The sequence below is a fragment of the Ailuropoda melanoleuca genome, chromosome 16 (genome assembly GCF_002007445.2).
Source record: "Ailuropoda melanoleuca isolate Jingjing chromosome 16, ASM200744v2, whole genome shotgun sequence".
In the NCBI taxonomy this organism is placed as follows: Eukaryota; Metazoa; Chordata; class Mammalia; order Carnivora; family Ursidae; genus Ailuropoda; species Ailuropoda melanoleuca.
Window position 1 is genome coordinate 8,019,980 of NC_048233.1, and position 25,077 is coordinate 8,045,056.

Below are 25,077 nucleotides of genomic sequence, written 5' to 3' on the forward strand. Positions count from 1 at the left end.
GAATGCAAGTTGGTACAGCCACTTTGGAAATCAGTGTGGAGGTCCCTCAAAAAGTTAAAAATAGAGCTACCCTATGACCCAGCAATTGCACTACTGGGTATTTACCCCAAAGATAGAGATGTAGTGAAAAGAAGAGCCATATGCACCCCAATGTTCATAGCAGGAATGTCCACAATAGCCAAACTGTGGAAGGAGCTGAGATACTCTTCAACAGACGAATGGATAAAGAAGATGTGGTCCATATATACAATGGAATATTAAGCCATCAGAAAGAACGATTACCAAACATTTGCAGCAACATGGACTAGACGAGGAGATTATGCTAAGTGAAATAAGTCAAGCAGAGAAAGACAATTATCATATGGTTTCACTCATTTGTGGAACAAAAGAATAACAGTGAGATCGGTAGGAGAAGGAAAGGAAGGATGAAGGGGGGGTAAACAGAAGGGGGAATGAACCGCAAGAGACTATGGACTCTGGGAAACAAACTGAGGGTTTCAGAGGGGAGGGGTTGGGGGTTGGGCTGGGCCAGTGATGGGTATTAAGGAGGGTACTTATTGCATGGTGCACTGGGTGTTATACGCAAACAATGAATAATGGAACACTACATCAGAAACTAATGATGTACTGTATGGTGACTAACATAACAATAACAAATTAAAAAAAAAAGATAGAGCCTAAGGTTCAGTCATGCCAGCTTATCCAACAGATTATTAAAATCATTTGGAGACATTCCCATGAAAGACATATTTAAGTTCTACCTTCAAAATTTTAATAATCTTTCATACTTCCATGGATTTAAAAATGACTCAATTGTTTTGTTTTGTTTCTTAATGAACAAGCATAGGAAAAAGAAGAGAGAGAGAGAGAGGCAAACCAAGAAACAGACTCTTAATTATAGAAAACAAAATATGGCTACCAGAGGGGAGGTGGGGCAGACGAGATTAAGGAGGGCACTGGGTGTTCTTTGTAAGCGTTAAATCACTAATTTGTACATCAGAAACTAATATTACACTGTATGTTAACTAACTTATATTTTTAGGATTTTATTCATTTAGAGAGAGAGAGAGAGAGGCTGGGGGAGGGGCAGAGGGAGAGAGAGAATCCCTAGCAGACTCCCCAAGGAGTACAACGCAGGGCTGATCTCATGAACGTGAGATCATGACCTGAGCTAAAATCAAGAGTCAGTTGCTCAACCAGCTAAGCCATCCAGGTGCCCTTTAACTAACTGTTATTTAAATAAAAACAAAAACAGGGGCACCTGGGTGGTGCAGTTCGTTAAGTATCCAACTCTTGGTTTCAGCTCAAGTCATGATCTCAGGGTCCTGAGACTGAGCTCCTCACTCAACAGGGAGTCTTCTTGGGATTCTTTCCCCCTCTCCCTTTGCCCCTCCCTCCACCCTCTCTCTCTCTCTCTCAAATAATTAAATTTAAAAAAAAATTACTGAAAAGCTAAAGTGAACAAAAACAAAACAAAAGAAGTCACATCTGTGACCAAGGCACAAAATGAGTTATAATTTCATCTGAAACTCACACAATGGAATAGACATTTCTTGAGTGAGAGATAGTCATAAGGATCAATGTTTCTCATCAGTTTCAAGGATCTTACTGGAAATTTATACTCTTGGAATCCAACTTCTTAACATGTCAATTGAAAGTCTTACCTGAGCAGGTAACTTTAGCTTCTTCATAGTGATCACAGCTAAGTCCACCCCACTGCCAGTTCTTGCAGTCCCAAAGAGAAGTTTCATTTCCAACACAGCTGCTTAAAAACAGCCATGTGTCTGTTGTCTTAACTTTGGAATAAATCTGATAGGAAGTTTTGAGAGCAGATCCACATCCCAACTGCCTGCAAACCACGTCGGCTTCTTTCAGTCCCCAGCCTCTGTCACATACTTTCCCTATCAGTTTCTGAATTTCCACCTCCACTGTCCCAGCACAGCGACTACCTCCACCGACAAGTCTCAGCTCCAGATCGGATCCATCTGCAAAAGAAACATAAACAGTACATAGATACATATGGAGGTTAGCTCCCAAAGAATAGATTTTTTATCTTCCTTCCCAGATACTGAGGCATTGGAAATGATGACTTATCTATCTTCTGGCTTTTTTTAACAGCCAGTATAGGCCATGAATTCGGTAGAAACAGGATTATAGTTGCAAGGGTTAATAGAAATTGTCAATGGCAGAAAAATATGAACAAGTTGGAGATTTTTTAAAAAGACAACATTTTGTGTCTCAGAGATCCATGTAGATTTAAGAATCTGAAATGTGGCCCCTAACAGCAGCCTGAATAATTACTACAGAAAATAGTCAGACAACCCTCCAAATTAGTCAAATAAAGAATGCAGATGCCTGAGTGGCTCAGTCGGTTGAGTGTCCAACTCTTGGTTTTGGTTCAGGTTGTGATCTCAGGGTTGTGATCTTTGGATCCTGATCTTGGGGTTGTGGGATTGAGCCCAGGTCAGGCTATCAGCTCAGTGTGCAGTCTGCTTGAGGATTCTCTCTCCCTCTCCCTCTGCCTCTCCCCCTGCTCATGCTCTCTAAATAAATAGATATAAATAGGTAGATAGATAAATAGACAGATAAAATCTTTTAAGAAAGAAAAAAAGAATGTGTTTAAGATTCCTTACAATAAGGAAATTATTAATTATTTCTCTCTCTCCCATCTCACACCCATTCCTACTCCTAAAATACACAGGTCCTTCCTTCTCTGTTTTTCTTTTTCTTTTAACTTACCAGAACATGTCACACCAGCATCTTCATTATGATTGCAGTAATGCTTTCCCCATTCGTGGTGTATGCACTGCCAGAGAGCAGATTCGTGTCCGTGACAGGAAACACTGTCAAGCCAAATGTGTCCAGTTCCCTCACTGGTGTTAACTCGACCAGTGGCGGTGATGGCAGTTGGGCATCCCAATTGCTTACATACCACAGCAGCATCGTTACTATCCCAGCCATCATCACACACTGTCCCCCATTCCCCTTGGAATTTTACTTCTAGTCTTCCTGAACATTCAGTGACTCCATCTACCAGTCTCAGGCTGAGATCTGCTCCATCTGTAAGAGGGACACAAAGCAAATCATGAATAAGGGGGGACTATAAGTAGAGACAGAGAAAACAGTGATATAATACCACTGGAAATCATTAAAGATGAAGAAAGAGTGGTGTGGGCAAGAAGACAGGACTTTTCAGAATAGTTAGTATCAAAAAGATAAGAAATAACAAGTCTTGGCAAAGATGCCAAGAAAGGGGAAGCCTCTTGCATTGTTGGTGGGAATGCAAACTGATGCAGCCACCATGGAAACCAATATGGAGGTTCCTCAAAAAATTCCTAATAGTACTACCTATGATCCAGGAATTTCACTACTGGATACTTTCCCCCAAAATACAAAACCCTAATTTGAAGGGATGTATGTATGCACTCCTATGTAGATAGCAGCATTATTTATGATAGCCAAATTATGGAAGCAGCTCAAGTGTCCATCAATAGATTAATAGCTAGAGAAGGTGTGGTATATATATGACAGAATATTATTCAGCCATAAAAAGAATAAAATCTTACCATTTGCAATAACATGGATGGAGCTAGACAGTATAATACTAGGTAAAATAAGTCAGTCAGAGAAAGACAAATACCACATGATTTCATTTATATGTGGAATTTAGGAAACAAAACAAATGAGCAAAGGAAAAAAAGAGAGAGAGAGAGACAAAGAAGCAGACTCTTAACTACACAGAACTAATGGTTACCAGAGGGCAGGTGGGTGGGAGGATGAGTGAAATAGGTGAAGGGGATTAAGAGTACACTCATCAGGATGAACACTGAGTAATGTATAGAGTTGTTGAATCACCAATTTGTACACTCGAAACTAATATAACACTGTATTTTAACTACACTGGAATTAAAATTAAAAACAATAAAAAAATTAAAAATAGAAATACCATATGATCCAGTAATTCCACTACTGGTGATTTCCCCAAGGAAAATGAAAACGCTAATTTGAAAAAACATATGCATTTCTATGTTTATTGCAGCATTATTTACAATAGTCAGGATACGGAAGAGAATGGAATATTACTCAACCTTAAAAAAGAATGAGATCTTGCCATTTGTAACAACATGGATGGACGTATAGGGTATAATGCTAAATGAATTAAGTCAGAGCAAGAAAGGCAAATATCAAATTATTCCATTTATATGTGGAATCTAAAACACAAAACAAATGAACAGACTCTTAACTATAAAGAGCAAACGGGTGGTTGCCAGAGGTGAGGTGGGCAAGGGGAGGGGTGAAATAGATAAAGGGGATCAAGAGGTACAAACTTCCAGTTATAAAATAAATAAGTCAGAGAGATGAAAAGTATAGCATAGGGAATATAGTCAATAACACTATAATAACTTTGTACGGTGACAAATGGTGACCGTGCTTATTGTGGAGAACAGCGAGTAATTCACAGAATTGTCAAACCAACATGTTGTCCATCTGTAACTAATATAACATTTATGTCAATGATGCTTCAATAATAACTTTTTTAGAAAAAGAAGACACGACTTTTCAGTACAGAGAGTATGTACTATAAAAAGAATTCCTTTGGTGCCTGGGTAGCATCTGACTTTGGCTCAGGTCATGTCTCGGGGTCCTGGGATCGAGCCCTGCGTTGGGCACCCTGCTCAACGGGGAGTCTGCTCTTCCTCTGCCTGCTGCTTCCCCTGCTCTCTCTCCCTCTCTCAAATAAATAAATGAAATCTTAAAAAAAAAAAAAAGGAAAAATTTACTAACAGGAGATCCAGAGGCCATATTTTATCTAGAGATTTGTTTTGACTATCATGGAGTTTTTATTGGAATTGATTGTTTTTTCTTGTTAAATATATATTTGCAGGTGTTTAGGTGATATGCACACATTCCGGTTTGCCCATGACTCAACATTGACTTTTGCCTCTGACTCATTACCTATCTATAACTACCTGGTTTGCGTTATATGCCTGGTCCCTTTGTGACCACTTCCTTAGTCTAAAAGCAAGCAAAGAGAAAAGGGGACCTCATCATTACCACTTTCACCTCCCCCAAACAGTATTCTTCAAAGAACCTCCCCAGTCAGAGCTTGATCCTGAGCAATTTCTTATAATAAATAAGTTGCCCCTTTCTTCTGGAAGTTTTAGCGTTTGTTGCCACAATACTATTTACTGTGAGTCCTCAGCATTGAGAAGAAATGTGCTGGTTGGGGACCTAGAAAGATTTTGGTGGGTAAAGGAGAATGGAAGGTAACTCCTGTGCATTTTTCAATCCCCAATCCCTCTTGCTTTCTTCAGCTAACAGATTCCATCTCTTCTGTAGGAATCCCATTCTTTGTAGTTCAAACAATAGATGGTCATGTTGTCCAACAACAGCAAAGGGCCAATGTAAGAAATAGAAAAAGAGCCAGAACACCCCCATGGCATTGTTTCAGTGTTTGAATCCAGCTGTGCCTGAAGCCAACGGGACCTCTGGATTCCCCAGTTTTCTTAGTCAGCATCCTCTTTCCTTAAAGTTAGTTAGTTAGTTAAAATTTGAATTGAGTTTTCGTTATTGGAAAAAAAAAAGATATCTGGTGAATACAGGGAGATTTTACTCTGTTTTTCTGAATGTTCTTTGGGTTCAGGACCTACTAGGTCTGCTTCAAACTAAAAACTCAAGTGAAAAAAGGGGCATCATCCCTGCACACAAAAATCCACTGTCCTTGTGCCCTGAGCAGACATGGAACATGGAAGTCTCTAGACACAGAGTCTGTTCACACCATAGCACTAGCATAAATGAGGTTTTAATAGAAAACCAAACTATTTTTTATCACTTGATTCTGTGAATTTGAACAAATATTTTGGGAAGGGGTGGCTTAAACTCTTTGCAGGGAGAGGATGATAAGGGTGTGATTTGTTTTTAAAATTCATCCTAAAAGTACAATTTGCTAGTTAAGCTGTTTTTTTTTTCTTTTTCTCTTTTTCTTTCTTCTCTTTTTTTGGGGTGTTGGGAGGAAGAAGGAGGGTTAGATTATTCTCTAAACACCTCCTTCTATCCTTATGACTGGGATCTCAGTTTCACTGTTCATCCTTCCTCCCTAACCTAATTATTCTCACTTCAGTTCAGGTAAAATCTCTGCAAGTATCAGAGGGGAACCTGAAATTAGGCCATAAGAAGGTGATTGAGGAAGCAGTCCTCATTCTGTTTTTGAGTTCAGGCTTTTTCAGGCTCTTACCCCCTTTCTTTTTGCTTCTCAGAAAGAACAGAACAAAATCGGATCAGTCCTTACCCAAGCAAATCACTCCAACATCCTCAGAGTGATCACAGTTATGCTTTCCCCATCCTTCGTGCTTGCAGTTCCAGAGAGCTGACTCATTTCCACTGCATACAAGATCATCAAACCAGATTGGCCCAGAACCTTCTCCAAAATTAGCTGAACCAGAGAAACTGACAGCACTTCCACATTCGAGCTGTTTACAAACCACAGAAGCATGATCTATGTTGAAGTTATCATCACACACTGTTCCCCACTGTCCTTGGAACTTGACCTCTATTCTTCCAGAACACTGGTTTCCTCCATTCATCAGCCTTATCTCCAAATTGGATCCATCTAGAGCAGAAAAAAGGCTAGAGTTCAGAAGTGATATTTCATTCAAAAGTGACTTTAGGAAACAAGATTCCTCTGGACACTCGAGATTTGATGCTGTCCTTAATAACGGTGCCTCATTTTGGGTGCTGCCCATCTTTACATATTAGGGAATTTTAATCTTTTAAAGACCAGCTAACAACTAGGACTTTCATCTATACCTACTTACCAAGGAAAATGTTTTGTAGTTTAAAATTTGCTTTCTGTTTTGTTTTTATTTCCTTCCATTACTAAGACAAAGTAAGCATTCTTTTATATAGAAATTGATTGATTTGACTTAAAGCACTCATTTTAAAAACTAGAGAAAATAAAATTAACTCACCCAACAAAGTAGCAAAAATGGCAAACTGGTCATTTGTTGAACATTTAAAATCTTTATTTTAATCTTTCTCTATTATCTATAGTTCAGAGCATGAAGAATTGTCTGAAGTCAAATATAAAATTAGAAAACAGGAAAAAGGGAAAAATAAAAATGCCTAAGCACGCACAATAGTTTGCAAAAGCATCCTATGGTATACCAAATTAATAAGAATCGAGGAAAAAATAAATCAAAATGACTCATTTCTTACCAATCTCCTGTTCGAATCAAAGCTTCCCCTCCCCCAAAGCATCTGGTACATTTTTAGCAAAGAACAGTTTTTCATAAAGGAAATTCTCTCTATACACTCTTCTCTAGATTTTCTATGAGGACTAAAATACCCAAGAAAAGGAGATTTGGGATGAAATCTGGGGACACGTAAAAAAACAAAAACTGTTTGAGCTTGAACAAAATGTTTAGAGGCTCTCTTTTTGAGAAAGGGATTCACTTTTAAAAGCTCTAAATACCAGGCAGAGACCTCTACTTAACAGGATTTTTTGTTCTGGACAATTTATAATCATAAAAATAATAGTTCACAATTAAAATATACATCTGATGTTCCAAGTGTATCACCTGTGCTATCAATCTTCACAACATTGAGCATTATGTGTTATTCCCACTATCCTTACTTCACCAATAAGCATTCTCAGTTTGCCTAATTGTCACAGGACCATATACCTAGAAAATAGTAGAGCCAGAAGGTGAAAAGAAAAAGCAGTCTAACACCAGCGTTTATTCTCCTGTTAGACTCTGTTGTCCCTGAGAGTGTGATAATAACAAAACCTCCCAAGAGGTGGAGGCTCTGAGGACTGAGCATTAGTCAGGGTGGAGAAATCTCAGAAATACAGCCTCCAAAACCTCATGAAACTGGGGAGCCCTGGGGTGCCTAGGCATGCACCAGTTGGCACATTTGCTGTATAAACTTGAAAAAGCAAATTTGATTAATTCTATCCTTAAGTATGAAAAAACAGAAAACAAGAGTTAAAAGTGCTACATTGGGGGCGCCTGGGTGGCACAGCGGTTAAGCGTCTGCCTTTGGCTCAGGGCGTGATCCCGGCGTTCTGGGATCGAGCCCCACATCAGGCTCCTCCACTGGGAAGCCTGCTTCTTCCTCTCCCACTCCCCCTGCTTGTGTTCCCTCTCTCGCTGGCTGTCTCTATCTCTGTCGAATAAATAAATCTTTAAAAAAAAAGTGCTACATTGATGTCTGAGCTTAAATAGCTCTATAGGCTGCAATAATTATAGTAGGAGCCTGGCAAGAATTTTTTAAAGATTTTATGTAGTCATTTATTTGAGAGTGAGAGAGTGGGGGCGGGGGAGGAGCAGAGGGAGAAGGACAAGCAGACTCTGCACTGAGCATGGAGCCAGACCGGGGCTCGATCCCACCACCCCAAGATCATGACCTGAGCCAAAATCAAGAGTCTGATGCTCAATCAACTGAGCCACCAATGCTCCCTGAGCCTGGCAAGATTTATTATGGTTTTTAACCTTACTGTAGATGCTCCATGTAGATGTTACTATTGCTATTCCCTTTCCTTCCCCCGTAATGATTAACACTAAGAGAAGAAGAGGGAGGAAGAGGAGGAGGAGAAGGAAGAGGAGTGGAGAGCGCAAGGATGGAAGGAAGAAGGAAAAAGTAGAGCTCTACGTGTATTAAAGCACTGAGTTTTCAGAAACTGAAGTTTAGAAAAATTTTACCACTTAATCAAAATAACATTCATGAGCTTCTGAGTTGGAATTTAATCCTGCATTTTTCTAGATACTAGCCTGTGTTGTTCCCAATACACCCCAATGCTTGGGGAGAGATTAGTCCTTTCTAAAAATCAGTCCCATGGAGGAGATGGTCTTTAAGAAAGAGGCTAGGAGAGAGAGAGCAGTGAAATGAACAAGGAGAAATGGGAAGCCCAAGAATCTGACTTGGGTCATAAATATGACCTTGGGATTTACAGCAGAAAGGTCTGACACAGAACTTTCTGAGTTATTGTAAGGGTAACTGAGATAAAATTTATGAAATGTTTTATAAATCAAAACTACCTGGGGCACCCGGGTGGCTCAGTTGGTTAGGCATCTGACTCTTGATTTCAGCTCAGGTCAGGATCTCATGGTGTTGGGATCGAGCCCTGTGTTGAGCTCCGTGCTCAGCAGGGAGTCTGTTTGAGGATTTGTCCTCTATTCTCTCTCTCTCCTTCCCCTTCTGCCCTTCCCCCAGCTCTCTCTCTCTCTCTCAAATAAAATAAATAAATAAATCTTAAAAAACCCCACAACAAACCACCATTAAATGAAATAAATAACATTATACACTGGAAAAAGCAATTATACTTGGCAAAACAGCCTTCTTCCAACAAAGGATTAGTTCTAGGAATATTTATTTCTCACTTCAGTAAGTTGATTATCAGTGAATGGACAAAAAGGTCAATGCACAAAAGCAGCATGTTACTGAGAAAGAACACAAAGAATTCACTTAGATATCATGATACTTTTATGCAGGAGTAGAGACTTACAGTAAGATTACTGACTATAAAATTGAGGCTGGTCACTTCCTCATTGATTGTGGTATTCAGAATCTTTTTTGATTTTTTAATGGAGCTTGTCATGCATCTTCTGGTCTTTTAGCAACGGATTGGGTGATTTTATATATGAACTAGATGACTTACAGAAAACTGGTTCCTTTTCATTTTTAACCCATCTACATATTTCCCCCCACAAAACATTTCATGTCGAGGCTTTGACTTTCGCAAATCCTACCTGAGCAGGTGACTCCAACATCCTGTTGATGAGTGCAGTTATGCTTTCCCCATCCATCATGTTTGCAGTCCCAGAGAGCAGATTCATTCCCTCGACAAGAAACATGATCCATCCAAATGCGTCCAGAGCCTACCCTGGAATTAGCCCATCCAGTGGCTTTGATAGCAGTGGGACATCCCAGCTGCCTGCAAATCACAGAGACCTCATCCATGCCCCAGCCATTATTACACACAGTTCCCCATTCTTCCTGGACTTTCACCTCCACTCTGCCGGCACACTTGTCTTCACCATCTGTTAGCCTCAGCTCCTTCTCGGCTCCCCCTGCAACGATGCAAAAAGGCAGCGATTGTTTGGGATCCAAAGAACGAGTGGAGAATTATTATTCCTTAGATTACTTATTTATTTTTCAAAGCCAAATTTGAGAAACATTCCAGACTCATCCATTATACAATAGAAGGATGCTATTTCATGGGAATGCAACTACATATATCAGCATCACAGGCTTCAGATGAAGCAAGGACATAAAACCAGTTAAGCTAAGTAACACAATTGTGAGATTCTTTATAATGTCAATTTATATAATCTCCACAGAGAATTTACTATGTAAATAATATATTACAGAATTTTATACGTATGAGCTATGTAAGTTTCTCCAAATTCTTAAGATTGATAGAAAGAACGCTCACTCATGACGAGGATGCAAAGACCAGTCTTAAGGAATTTAATGCCCATTATACATATATATGGAAAACACCAAGAATTCTTAAAATACTAGTTGAAATCTGGCTGAAACTTTTCTACTTAAATGGAAGTTGAGATGGAGATATTTATCTCCTATCATGAAAAAATCTCTCTCTCTCTGCCAAACCACCCCCCACCCCCAATGTCTCAGCTACCATCCTACGATTACTTTAACTAACATAGGAACCTGTGGTCTCACTGATATCTCTCTGGCCTTGCTCAATACATTTTAAGGTAAATTTTGACATTTGAACTTATTAAAGTGTTCTTCAAATTCCATTTCATCTCAGTAATTCTGAGGTATTTTTCTTCTCTGTATTGTTCCCTATTTTTTAGGTAGATATTATTTTAAATCTTTAAGCAAAATGCACATTTTTTCCTGTGAAAGTTTATTTTATTTTTGGGAAACCATGCTATTTTGTTCATATTTTGGTGTCACGTGATTAGGATCTTATTTTGTGCTTTTAATATCTGATCCTTTGAAATCATGAAGCATGTTTTCAGATGCTGCAGAACCTTCAGGAGAATTATTTGCATTTGACAAAGCACTCACCTAGAGAACTGGTGATCAAACAGGCACTGAGAACTGAGACCACAGCCACAGTGGAGGAACTCAAGAGGGCGAAACATCTTCTACAGTCTGTGGGGGCAAAAAAAAAAAAAAAGAAAGAAAAAAAGAAAGAAAGAAAGAAAAGGACAAAAGTATTGCCTTCCCAAAAAGAGACATTGGAGAAGACAGATGGTTTCAGAGATTTGAGGTTAACAAGGAAAGTCAAACCAAGACAAAGAACCCGTCCTTCTAAATGGCAAGGTGGTCAGGAAACATTCATACCCAGGATCACATATTCTCAGTGAAATAGCTTCGGAAATGTTCATGTTTAGAGGCAACCTAGGGGTGAGGAATTAGGAGCAAGTTGCAGATGGAAAAGAATTTCAAGAGCAGACCTTAAAACCTGGAAAACTGAAAAAGCATCAAAAAAGTTTAGCAGGGGCACAGAATGATAGTCAGCTACTGAGGTCCCCATCTCCAAGCCCACTGGACCCAGAAGGTTAGGTGGTAATTTCCAGGAATATCAGGCTCAACACTACTTCACCAGTACCTGGCACCGTACCTGCTAAACAGTAGCTCAACATTGATGGAATATATCTGAAAAACCAAAATACTGGATTTTATCCCTAGATAGAGCATAAAGCTCTAAGCTTTTATTACTCCTACTCCTTATTCTTACTCTAACCCGACACTCATGTAAAGGCAAGAATGCATTGGTTAGCCACTCTGAAGCATGCACTTTGGGATAAGTCACTGAAATGTGTGCTTAGGACTTGTGCTTTCATGTGGTATGCTAGACTGTGATTAAAAAGCTTTGAATAAGGGGTCCCTCAGTGGCTCAGTTAAGCGTCGGCCTATGGCTCAGGTCATGATGCTGGGGTCCTGGGATCGAGTCCCGAATCGGGCTCCCTGCTCAGCGGAGTCTGCTTCTCCCTCTCCCTCTGCTCCTGCTTGTGCTCCCTCCCTCCCTCTCTCTCTCAAATAAATAAACAAAATGTTTTTTTTTAAAAAAAAAAAGCTTTGAAAAAAATTAAAATGCTAAGTGAATTTAACATCTCCATATAAATCATGAAGTAGATTTCAACACTCAGGAATGTTATTCTAAATTTCCCTCAGTGATCAACTTGCAATCAATATTCATTCCTGTAAGGTCTATTTATGTTTTCTAACAATTGTTGTTTTCCTACTCAATTCAATTCAGTTCATTTCAGCTCCTTTCGTAATTTTACCTCAGCAGTTTTACAAAATTGTTGCCAAATCTAATCTCTTTTTTTTATGCCAAATCTTTATCCCCCATCTTCAATTTTGAATCTATGGCAGAGACGAGTTACTGCCATTAAAGCTTAATGCCCATTTCCCCTCCTTACTCTCCCAATGCCAATCACTATTAAATAAGATCCACTGACTGCTAACTTTATACTACATTAAAAGGTAAATGAGAATAAATGAGAAATGTTTACCAGCAGATCCAGAGTTTCCATGGCGGACCATTCTGAGTTTGTCCAGTCCAAGGTTTTAATGATATCTATATCTTCTTGTATTATTCCTTGGAAATGTTCCGCTAAAGAGGAGGACCACTAAGACTTCTAAAAATCACCTCACTTCCACAAAACAAAACAAAACAAACCGAAAAAAAACCCCAGAAAGGCTACATAATGGAGGTGGAGTCAGTCAATGAAAAAAGGGAAGTCATTCATAAACTGAGGTTCCCTTTCATACTCATGTTTTCTTCAATATGGGACATGAAATGGCCAAAAGAAATTGAGAAACATTTACTACAGATTTACAAAAATTAAGGGGAAATATTAACTCATGTCCTATTGCTATTGAAATGAACATTTTGATTTCAGTATTTTGTTTTGGACTAATAGAAACAAAAATGACAATTATGTAGTGATGTAGAAAAACTAAAGTGAAATAAGCAAAGCATAATTAAATAATGCCTTACCATTATAATCACTTGTAATACTATGACTATAATCAAATGTGCCGAATGAATAACTTTCTGTAGACTGTCTACAGACAGAACTTGCTTTTTTTTTTCCTAATGAGACAGAGAGCTGCAACAAAATTAGCCATGACCATTACAGATTCCACAAATGGTATATACACATTTACAAGACATTATTTTAGGTTTAAATAGCTCAAATTCAAGTGAGAGGAAACATATACATTAGCAATAATAAACAGAGGTTCAAAGCACAGAGTGAAAAATAGAGGGAAAAAATGGTCATATCAACTGGGAGAGAGGAATGAGCAGTACAGAGAACTCTTTTCTGTGAGAAGATGCTTAAATTGTGTCCTAAAATATGAGAAGGGGTTTGCCCCAAAGAAAAAAGATAAAAGGATTTAAGGCATAAGAAATGGCACGTACAAAACAATACAGCCATGTGAAAACACGGAAATTTGATGGTCTGTGATGGCATAAATATTCTCAGGTATTAGTGGTGGGCCAGAACAGGGGAGTTTAAGAAGCATCTCCAGTATCGCAAGGAGATACTCACTACAATCTGGTCAACAAGGGCACACTGGCTTCTTTCCATTTCTTAGACATGACTAATCTCTTACATTGTTCCTTCCGTGTGTACGTTCCTTCCTTCCGTGTGTACTGCTTTTCGCCACTGTCTTTCTGGAGCTAACGCTTACTCATCTAGCTTTTATATCTTCATTAAACACCACTTCACTAGGAAAAATAAACTTAACCTTGAATTATTCAGGAAAATTTGCACTCATGGTAACCTGTGCTTTGAAGATTATAACTCATACTTTTCATAATTATTTATTGTTCATCTCACTTGGTGGTCTTAAAACACCAAGGATAGGAAACGTGTCTTCTTTTTTAACAAGACATCCACCAGCCCTTGCCAAAGGGTAGGCACTTGATAATACATATTTTTTGTTACCGTGACAAATGTCACTGATAACGCTGTTATTGTTGTGAGGTAAACTGCAACATGAAGTTTACATGAAGAAGGGCATCCTGTACCATGTTAGAGAATGTGAACTTTATATTATAAAGGCATATTCCTTGGCATGGAAACTCTCTCAAGGCAGTAAACCAGAGTAATCATGGGACTTAACTTGTTAGTTTATCACCTCTCATGGGTCACTGTCCTTTGTTGCCTGATATTCAGTGTCTTGAAAATTGTCATTTCACCTATTTTGTCTGTTTTGCAGTTATTTTTGGTGGGAGAATAAATGCACTTCCTTTTTCTTCATTTTTAATGGAAGCAGAAATTTTTTGCTAAGATTTTTATCTTTTGAATTTTGCACTGGTCTATTCCTTCCATTTCCCTACTATTTTTTTTTCAATTAGGCTTTTCTTATGCTCTTAGTAGTTTTAAAAAATAACATTCTACTTTTGCTGCATTTTACTCTTGCCCTCCTTTCTATTACCACCCCTGCCTCCAATCATCCTCAGTATTGCTACCAAGACAAAATGTAAAACACAAAACATCTTGCTGCGCCTGGGTGTTGCAATTGGGTAAGCACCTGACTCTTGGTTTCAGCTCAGGTCATGATCTGAGGGTGGTAATATTGAGCCCCATGTTGGGCTCTGTGCTCAGTGGGGAGTCTGCTTGAAGATTCTAGCCCTCTGCCCCTCCCCCACTTGATCTCTCTCTCTCTCAAATAATTAAATAAACCTTTAAAAAGCACACAAAGAAAACATCTTTTTGATACTCCAATTTTGGAAAATATTTACTGTCATTATTTGTCTATCATATAACCTGTACTTTGAAAATCGTACCTTGTACTTTTTATTATTGTTCATCTTACTTTCTACTCTTAATATAACAAGGATAGGGAGAGTGTCTTCTTTTTCAACAAGTTGAATATATGAATCCTCTATTTGTTATTTCTTGTCACTTTCATTTTTTCCCTTTGCCCTTCAACCCTGCTACCTGCACCCTTTTCTCTCCCCAGCCCTTGTCATGGACCAACACTCCAGTATTTGATGCAGATCCTTAAATATGCATACACGCAGCCTGGTAAAATGAGTTTTACCTGCTTTTGTTTTTAAATTACATAAATGACATGTTATAATTAAAAAGTAAGAGGGGCACCTGGGTGGCTCAGTCAGTTAAGCATCTTTCGATGTCAGCTCAGGTCATGATCTCAAGGTCATGAGATCGAGTCCCATGTTCAAGTGTGGAGCCTGCTTACAATTCTCTCTCTCCTTCTCCCTCTACTCCTCCTCCCTGTCTAAAAAAAAAATAAGAAAAGATAATAATAACAATAATAACACAAAGGATAAGAAGACAAATGGAAGAATCTTATTAAAAATTTACGTACTATATATAAAGTGACAAAATATCTTTTGAAGATAGACTATGATCAGCTACATTGTATCCTACAAACCTAAAGGAGCCACTGAAATAACAAAGAGTGGTAGCTAATAAGCCAACAAAGTAGATTAAATAGAATTAAAGGTATTTAATCCAAAAGAAGCCATAAAGAGAGAAAAAAGGAATGAAGAATAGATTGGACAAACAGAAAACAAAGAATAAGATAATAGATTCGGACTCAACTGTATTTATAATTACATTAAATGTAAATGGTCTAGGCACACCCAATTAAAAGGCAGAGAACAGCAGCTTGAATTAAAAAGCACAAGTCAACTATACAATGCCTAAATAATATAAAGAAAAAAATAGGCTAAAAGTAAAATTATGAAAAAAGATATGCCATGCAAACATCAATGGAAAGAAAGGCAGAGTGACTATATCAAAATCAGCGAATGTGGATTTCAGAGCAAAAAAGTTTTCCGGTGACGACGAAAACCATTTCATAACGGTAAATGAGTCTGTTTATCAAGAATGCATATCAATCCTAAACGCTTATGAAATTAACACGAGAGCTTCAAAACCCATGAAGCAAAAACTTATAGAACTGCAAGAAGAAATAGCAAATCCATAATTACGGTAGGAGACTTCTATCTCTCTCTCTCTCTCTCAATAATTGATAGAACAACTAGGCAGAAGATAGTAGAATAAACAAAATTATCAATCAACTTAACCTGATAAACATGTAGAGAACAGTTTATTCAATAACAAGAGAATATACATTCTTTTCAAGTGCATGCAAAAACATTTCCTAAAATGATATTTCTGGACATATAAAAAGTCTCAACACATTCAGAGTAATTCAAATCATACAAAATATCTTCTCTGATTACAATGGAATGAAATTAGGGGCTCGTGGGTGGCTCTGCTGGTTAAGCGTCTGACTCTTGATTTTGGCTCAGGTCATGATCTCAGGGTCCTGGGATCCAGACCTAAGTCAGGCTCCCCTCTCAGCAGTGAGTCTGCTTGTTTCCCTCTCCCCCTGCTCTCACTCTCTCTCTAAAATAAATAAATCTTTAAAAAAAAACAAAGGACTGCAATTAGAAATCAATAACAAAAATATCTTAGGAAACTTTAAATATCTGGAAACTAAATAGCTCACTTTTAATAATCCAATAGTCAAAGAAGAAATCAAAAAGGAAATTAAAAAATACTTAAGAATAAATAAAAATGAAAACAAAACACATCAGACTTTGTGGGATGTCACTAAAACACTACGTTAGGGGAAATTTATAACACTAAACTCTTACATTAAAAAAAGACAGACAAATAAATGACACCAATTGTCACCTTAGAAAAAGAAGAGAACTGGCAGATTCCTCTCCAACCTGCAACTCTGATGTGTTCTGGGTCAGCTTTTAGCTCTTAATAGTATATTACTGTCCTCTAAACCCCTTCTTCACTGCTACCCTATGGTTCTGGCTTCTTTCCACTGCAGCACGCTCACCCTAATCTAGCATACGGTTCTAATCTCTGGAGGCCACCCGCAGCTTGACTTGGCACTTTAGACCCCTTAGCAGGATGAGCTGCTAAAACTGCATGCCTACCTCTCTCACTTACACCCATATCCTCTATTCCCTGCTGGGTCTTGGAGAGGAAGGATTCACCTTCCTCCTCTGTGACCCTGGCACTTCAGTCCTCTCCCAACGCCTCCATCTAGTTAGTTCGCAGCGGTGCTCATTTGCTTGGAAGCAGGCTCCCAACAGGGAGGGGGCTGCTCTCTACACAGTTTCTCTGAACATAATAGGACAGGGCTCTGTATCAGTGAGAGAAGTCCCAGAAATTTGCACTTTGCATATGTAGGTTGTGTTGTGGAACCTGAGATTCCTTATCTATTAAAGGAAAGACTGATTTTTTTGGGGGGGGGTGCTCTTTGTTGCTCTATTTTGTGGGTCTGGGAGAGATTCAATTATTCGGACATGGGGTCCTTTCCATAAGAGGTACTTCTGAAGGTGAGATATAGGGTTGAACAAACCCAACCAGCCTCTAAAAGCATAGTGGCCTTTAAGGAAGCTTGTCCTCAGCACTAACAAAATCACTACAGTAGCCTACTGCTTTTTTGGAAGGCTTTTTAGGGAAGGTTTTCAGTAATAAGTACTCTTTGAGCTTTTAGAGCATTGAGATTTACAAATTTTGAGGGGATGAGAAGGGTTGTTCAGGGTTGACTTACAGATAAAAGATTTTCTTTAGTGAATTTATTTTCTTTTTTTTGTCCCCATCATGTCTTTCCCTGTACCCTCCTACTGGCCCAACTGGGACCCCTTGCTTTGTTTTTGGTTTTGCTTTGTTTTATCATTGGTTCTTTCCAGCTCCTAATTAGTGAAGTAAGATGAATTTCAATCCTTACATCATATACTATAAAAATTAACTCAAAATGGATCAGAAACATAAATAGAAGACCTAAAACTACAAAACTTTTCAAAGAGAACAGAGGAGAAAAATCTCTATGAACTTAGGTTCCACAAAGATTTTCTTTTCTTTTATTTATTTATTTATTTATGCGACAGCGAGACAGCCAGCAAGGGAGGGAACACAGCAGGGGGAGTGGGAGAGGAAGCAGCAAGCTCCCAGCGGAGGATCCGGATGTGGGACTCGATCCCAGAACGCCGGGATCACGCCCTGAGCCGAAGGCAGACGTTTAACGACTGCACTACCCAAGCGCCCCCCACAAAGATTTTCTAATACCAAAAGCATGAGTCATATAATAACAATTTGATAAACTGGAGAGCCTCAAAATTTAAAAATTCTGCTCTTCAAAGTCACGAAAGAATGAAAGCCAAGGCACAGACTGAGAGAGAAAATACTTGCAAATCATGTATTTTATAAAGGACTTACGTTCAAAATTTATAAAGAATCTCAAAACTTAATACTATGAAAACAGCCTTATTTAAAAAATAATACAAGAATTATGTACAGACACTTCACCAAGGAATGCACAGGATGGCGAATAAGCACATGGAGTGATTCTCAACATTATTAGTCCTTAGGGAAATGCAAGTGAAATCCACAACGAGATACAACTTACATACCTATTAAAATGTGCAAAACTACAAAGACTGACTACACCACGTGTTGTTGAGAATGCTGAGGAACTGGAGCGGTCATACAGTCTTAAAGGGAAACTAAATGATGCAACCTCTTTTAAAACCAGTTTGACAGTTTTTTTTTTTTTTTAATTAAACAAATTCTCCAGTTTTCACTTAAGAGAAATGGTAACATATGTCCATTTAATGACTTGTACATTAATATGCCAGTTTTATTTGTAATAGACAAAATCTAGAAACAAACCAAAGGTCTTTCAACTGGTGAATGGGTTAACAAGCAGTGGAATGAACTATTGACACATGCTACAACAGGAATGAATCATACTTTGTGATTCTATTTCTATAGAATTCTGGAAAATGCAAATCAATCCATTGTGACTGGAAGGGTGGAAAGGAGGGGTTACAATAGAGAGTAATTATGATGAAACTTTTTGGGGCAAGTGATATGTTCATTGTCTTCATTGTGTTGATGGCTTCGGGTATACACCTATATCAAAACTAAAAAATTGAATACTTTAAGCGTACAGCTTAGTGTATATAAATTATACCTCAATACAGTTGTTTAGAAAATTTTAGTGAGCCATTATTAGTGGAAGATAAAGGAAAGGGAGAAGGCAGCCCCATCTTCCATGTTTACAACAATTCATGGGGCAGGGCAAACCCTCCGGTGAGAGTCAGGTTTGGGGGAACTAGATATGTAAAAAATGTCAGTGGATCTGGAAATTAGAATATAATTTGGTAGGAAATCTGTGACATTTTTATACGGACCTGTGCAGTATGGAAGAAGGAAGCGAAATAGAGAAGGAGTGTGGTACCAGATTTTGGAACTTCTTTTGAATTTTGAAACAGAGTTGGGGTTTATTAGCAAAGCCACTGTGCCCATATTGTCATTGTGTCCCTTCTACTGTAAATGAAGTCGTTAGCTTCACCTCGTGGTTTAAAATGAAATGAGCTTTACTGCTGTGCTTAAAATCTCTACATATAAATTGCAGTTTTATAGTATGATTATACAAATCAGAAACAAATTCATGCTTTCTCCTTTGTCTTCCACCAGCCACCCATAGAGAATATCTGTATTCTCTTCCTAATGTGTCTAAGATACTGTCTCCAGAGAGCTAAGCAAGCTCAAATTCAGCTTTTTCTTTCTTTAGGTTTTACCAATTACTGAATAAGCAGTCACATTAATTGTCTAGTCTTCGTTGCAGTTTATGGAGAATGGTCGTCTACACCCTTTGTGACAGAGTGCCCAAACTCCTTCGGTTTCAGATTCTTCAGTTATTATTTTTAAGCCTTTCTGCAAAGTTCTTCACCCCTTATATCTGATTTTCCCCCTGAAAACCCCAGAGTGCAATGTCTTCTGACTCCTCTGTGCTCTTGGCCCTCACTCAATATTGCCTTTGTTCTCAGATTATTCCTGCTTAACACTCTAGCATACTGAGCACAAGTTTAAACTACACGTTTGCAAACTCATCAATTACATTGAACAAATGAAGTGTGCATGTTGCGGATGAGTAGCTCGTCACAGGCTGCTTATTGACTAATAGCTGGCTTTGATTCCATCATACTCTGGTATTTTTTCCCCAGTTCTAGTAAATGGACTTCTGCTTTGCTCTGGCCTTGTGACAGCCTTTGTCATGTACCAAAGTAATTCCAGTAATTTGTTTCAGATGCTCTATTTATGCTTCACTTCCTGTCTTAATTACATCTCCAAATCAATGAGGGCTTCAAGCAATATGTAGGAGACAGAAGCAAGATATAGTTTTCATACTGTTTTACTACCAGCCAGGGATTGGATATCTTTCTCTTTACTCCAAGAGTTGCCATGGCTAAGCTATCTAATATCATAGTTTTATGGTTTATGACTAGCCTGTATTACTCTTCCATTGAGTCTAAATTTTTTTCTCTAAAAGTAACATTATAAATGCTCCTATAGATTTATGGCCTCCTGAAAACTATCATTTTTCTACCCTTTATTTTGTTCTTTAAGCTAGTCAAACACAACTGCACCCTATGTAGAGAACAGCTTTTGAATTACAAGTTATGGATAATCTCACACTGACTTTTCTCCTTGTTTCTCCTTGTTTTCTCCTTGTTCACTGACTTTTCTCCTTGTTTCTTGCTCTTTCTCCAGTCTCCTGTAATAGAAAATTTTTGCTCTCAATCTGGCCTCAATCTGGCCTCTGATTTTATCCCTGGGAGCTTAGATTTCATGTTGTACTCAATACCCTCAGCATTTGATATTTGAGTTTCCCGGTGTTCTTCAGCATAGACTTGCAACTCAAGCTTTTCCCTTTTATAATTTATTTATTAAAAAGCAGTTCTTACTCACAATTTCCTTTCCTTTCATCCAACTGAACTCAGTCTAATATGACTTCTACTCCATATTTTCTATTTTTGCATTTAATAAACAAATATATTTAAATGTTATTTGTGTCAAGTACTTTGCTAGTTTCTTGTAATGCATTAGAAATTAATTCATTCAAGGCTTCTAATCTCATTGAGCATACAGTCTAGGAGGAATGATAGACAGAAACAAGCTAATAGAGTATTCTATATAAGATGGAGGTCAGGAACATAGCAAGGAGACTTAACATTTTGCAAACAATTCTAAAGGATTTGTATGACACCCAGGAACAGTGTTCTTTAAGTTGAGCTCCAAAGGATCAGTTAGACAGCAACAATGGAAAAGTAGAAGACTTTCCAGGCAGAAGGAAAAGCATTTTGAGAGTTCAGGAGGTAAGAAATAGACTGATGCACTGCAGGAACTAACAATCCAGGATAATCGCAGTACAGAAACAGGATGATATTAGCATTTGATGAGTTCAGAGGCAGGGCAGAAACAAATCTCATAAAAGAGATCTTCAGGCCATGTTAAGAATTTTTCATTAAGGGCATAAAGAAGATCTTGAGTGGTTGCAAATGAGTAGTAATATGATCGGATTTCCATTTTCAACAATTACTCTGGCTGTGTTACAAAAAGAGCTCACAAAACGGCAAAAGTAGATGTAATAACGCCAGATAAGAGACTCTTACAGTGTTCAATAAGAGTGACATATGGTGTGGATGATGGGATGTGGTGGTGAGTTCATCCATGTTCAATTATTCCTATAATGGAATGACTGACTAGGGGCGCCTGGGTGGCTCAGTTGGTTAAATATCTGCCTTCAGCTCAGGTCATGATCCCAGAGTCCTGGGATCAAGCCCCATGTTTGGCTCCCTGCTCAATGGGGAGCCTGCTTCTCCCTCTCTCTCTCCTACCACTCTGCCTACTTGTGCTCTTTCTCTGTCAAATAAGTAAATAAAATCTTTTTTAAAAAAATGACTGATTAAATAAATAAATAAGGTGTATATATGTACCAATAATGACAAGGTGCCATAGCCAAAGGATTATCACTGATTCAACTGTCTCTACCTGAGATCCAAGAAAAGAGGAAGAAGAAAACAAGTGGATATGGGTGAAATACACACTGGTAGTCTAAAAGTTAAACTGTGATGGTTGATGATGAGGCTTGAGAGGATTCAAGATGATGGATTGTACAACCCATAAGTTTGCCATTAACTATGTTAGGGAATTCTGGAGGAAGATTGGAAAGCAAGGCAGTGAGTTACAAGTGGGCATGTGACAGCTGAAGTCTCTTTGAAACATCCAGGAGGAAGCAATGAGAAAGCAATATACATGCAATTAAGAATTGTAGAGAAGCAAACTAGGCTGGAGATGTAAGTTTCAAAGTATTTAGCTGGCAATTGAAGATGTAAAAATCCAAAAAATCACTTACCCCGAGAGCATGGGTAGTGATGAACATCCAAGAAACTCCAATGTGGAATGATGGGACAGAGAAAAAAAACAGTTTTCCAGAGAAACAGAGAAGGAGTGCTCAGATACGTTGAGAAAATCTTGGAGAGTGAGGCCCTATAGTCAAGAAAATGTTAGGAACACAAAAAGAAAACAATCGATGTGTCAAATGATTTGACATATGAAATGAGAGGACTAAAAAGAGTTTCTTGGATTTGTGGTGTTGAGGTCAATAATGAATTGATGTAGAATTTCAGTGAAGTAATTTCATTTTTGTGTGAGAAATATGAACACATGACATAGCACAGATTGTGGGAGAGTGAGTGCATAACAAACCAGGAGTGAGGATTGAAATTATTATTTAAAATGATTTCTATCTGCTCGATTTTTTTCCAGCAGTGATCACAGCCAGGGGAGATAAGCACGATGAACAAGGGAGCAGAGCAAAATCCAGCCTCAATGTCTCTCTGGGTCACCCACTCAGAACTTCCCCATCATTGTGTAACAATTCATCATTATTACTAATTCCAGAAGCAATTACACTGCAATTCTACCAAGAAAAGGCGACTTCCCATTCTTTCCATCCCACTTTTTTTTAAAAAGCCCATTGCATAAATAATCTCCAGTCCCTGTGAAGACATTCTAAAGAAATGCTAGAGATGACAAGTTCTTGTCTCACTCTTAACTAACCACTGCAATTTCCAGCAACATGCACAGTGTGGCTGAAAGGAGACTCAAGGGTTAGTGGTTTCAGAAAGGGGAATAGTATGTGTCTTGAAGGAATGTCAAAAAGTTCAACTTGTATGGGCACAGTTACAGGGAAGATCATTTTAAACTTCTCATCAGACAAGTAAGGAGAAAAACCACCACCTGGAATGGATGAAAGGCCCCACATAGTTGCGCTGATATGGGTCCTAACGCCATAGCCCATGTGGAACTCCAGTGGGACCTTGTAGAAATGAGAGTGTTTACACTGAGACGTGAATGGAATCACCATGAACAGGAATCTGAATTCTTGGTCTGCTAGGTTGAACTGGTAAGAGGAGGAGGGAGAAGCATGAATTCTGTTATTTGCCACAGTCCTGGAAGATCATTCAAGCCACTTGCATCCTAAAAAGACACCTTTAAAATCTGCATGCATACTTAGTTCTATGGCACTCTATATCTTACTTCTCAGCATATAGAAACATTATATTTTATATATATTTTTCCTGTCTACTATATTTAATTTAGAAAAATAGTTCCACAGATTTTTAATTTTTTTTCTCTTCTTTGACCCTCTTTCAAAAGTTTTCCAATCAAACATGACTTTTAGCTTCTAGTCACTTTTTTTTTACCAAAAGTTTCCTACAACTTACTTTGTGTTTATATTTTTAAAAAAGTTGGGTGGAACTAGAGGGTACTATGCTAAGCAAAATAAGTCAACCAGAGAAAGACAATTATCATATGATCTCACTCATGTGGAATTTAAGAAACAAAACAGAGGAGCATAAGGGAAGGGAGGGGAAAAATAAACAAGATGAAATCAGAGAGGGAGACAAACCATAAGAGACTCTTAATTATATGGAAACAAACTATAGGTTTGCTGGAAGGGAGGGGGTAGAGAGAAGGTATAAACTGGGTGACGGGCATTAAGGAGGGCACTTGATGTAATGAGCACTAGGTGTTATATACAACTGATGAATCACTGAACTTACTTCTGAAACTAATAATACACTATATGTTAATTAATTGAATTTAAATTTTTAAAAAAAGTCCTTGGGGGCTTGTGTTGTAGAGGAAAAAATAAAATAATATAAAAAATTTTAAGAAGTCAGTAGTTTTTACTAGGATACTTTCAGATAGTAAAAACTTCACCTTTGGGTGAGAAGATATTTATAATGTTTAACTATTTGGATAAAACAATTTTTGAAATATGTGTCAAATTTTACCTTTTCATACACAAGGCTAAAATGTGTACAAAGCAATTTTACCTGGGGAAAAACTTTATCTGAATCAGGAAATATTATGGGGGAAAAGGTAATGAGCTGATTCTGAGATAAAAATACAAATATTATGTTACAGAGTAATAACATATAAACTCATTAGTATCTATTAATAATCTAACAGAAATTTCTTTGCCAAATAAGTAGCTAATAGCAAGTGAAACTCAGGGAAAGTAAAGAAAAGCTCAGTTCTAAAAAAGTCAGGACTTTGGAATAAAATACAGAGGAAGGTAAAACCGTGTCATCAAGATCTGTAAAGAAAATTGTGAGAGAAAATATCAATAGACATGTAGAATGTAAACCCCAGAACAAAATTATCAAAAACAAGATTTAGGGGTGCCTGGGTGGCTCAGTCAGTTAAATGTTGGTCTCTGGGTTTTAGTTCAGGTCATGATCTCAGGGTTGTGAGATCCAGCCCTAAGTCTGGCTCCATGCTCAGCAGTGCCTGTTTGAGATTCTCTCCCTCCCTCTTCCTCTGCCCCTCCCCTCTGTGCACTTGCATGCATGTGCATGAAAATAAATAAATCTTTTAAAAAAAGTTAGTTCTACAAAACTAGTCATAGGATAGAGTTAAGAGCCACTCATATATCAGAAATTTGTTTGAGCCTGGCACATAACATTAAGCACTACATGAAAATATTTTTCCTGAAGAAATTAATAAAAGAATATATTTTAGTTTCAAAGTATTCTGTTTAACATTTTTTTATACAATTCCTCATTTGAGTCTTGTTCTAAGATGATGTCTGAGTATACCATGGAGAAAATTTCCATTTAATGGATCTTTTAGCACATTCATTCTGTAACTTGGTTCATGCAGCTTGGTCTATGGCAGCAGTTGTGGTAAGTTCAAGGAATAAAATAGTCATGGTCCC

General features: G+C 38.0%; 1 protein-coding gene across 6 annotated transcripts in view; it reads right to left on the reverse strand.

Annotated features, from left to right (window-relative positions):
- Nucleotides 1–12,660, reverse strand: part of CD163 (CD163 molecule) — a 31,953-nt gene extending 19,293 nt beyond the window's left edge. For all 6 annotated transcript variants that reach the window (XM_034645308.1, XM_034645307.1, XM_019802771.2 and 3 more), the window contains exons 1-6: nt 12,501–12,660; nt 11,044–11,130; nt 9,750–10,070; nt 6,290–6,610; nt 2,740–3,060; nt 1,665–1,985 (exon numbers count right to left, since the gene is read on the reverse strand). In XM_034645308.1, the coding sequence (XP_034501199.1) occupies nt 1,665–1,985; nt 2,740–3,060; nt 6,290–6,610; nt 9,750–10,070; nt 11,044–11,130; nt 12,501–12,531 (1,402 nt within the window). In that variant the 5' untranslated portion in view covers nt 12,532–12,660. The remainder of the gene's footprint in view (nt 1–1,664; nt 1,986–2,739; nt 3,061–6,289; nt 6,611–9,749; nt 10,071–11,043; nt 11,131–12,500) is intronic.
- Between the last annotated feature and the right edge of the window lie 12,417 nt (nt 12,661–25,077).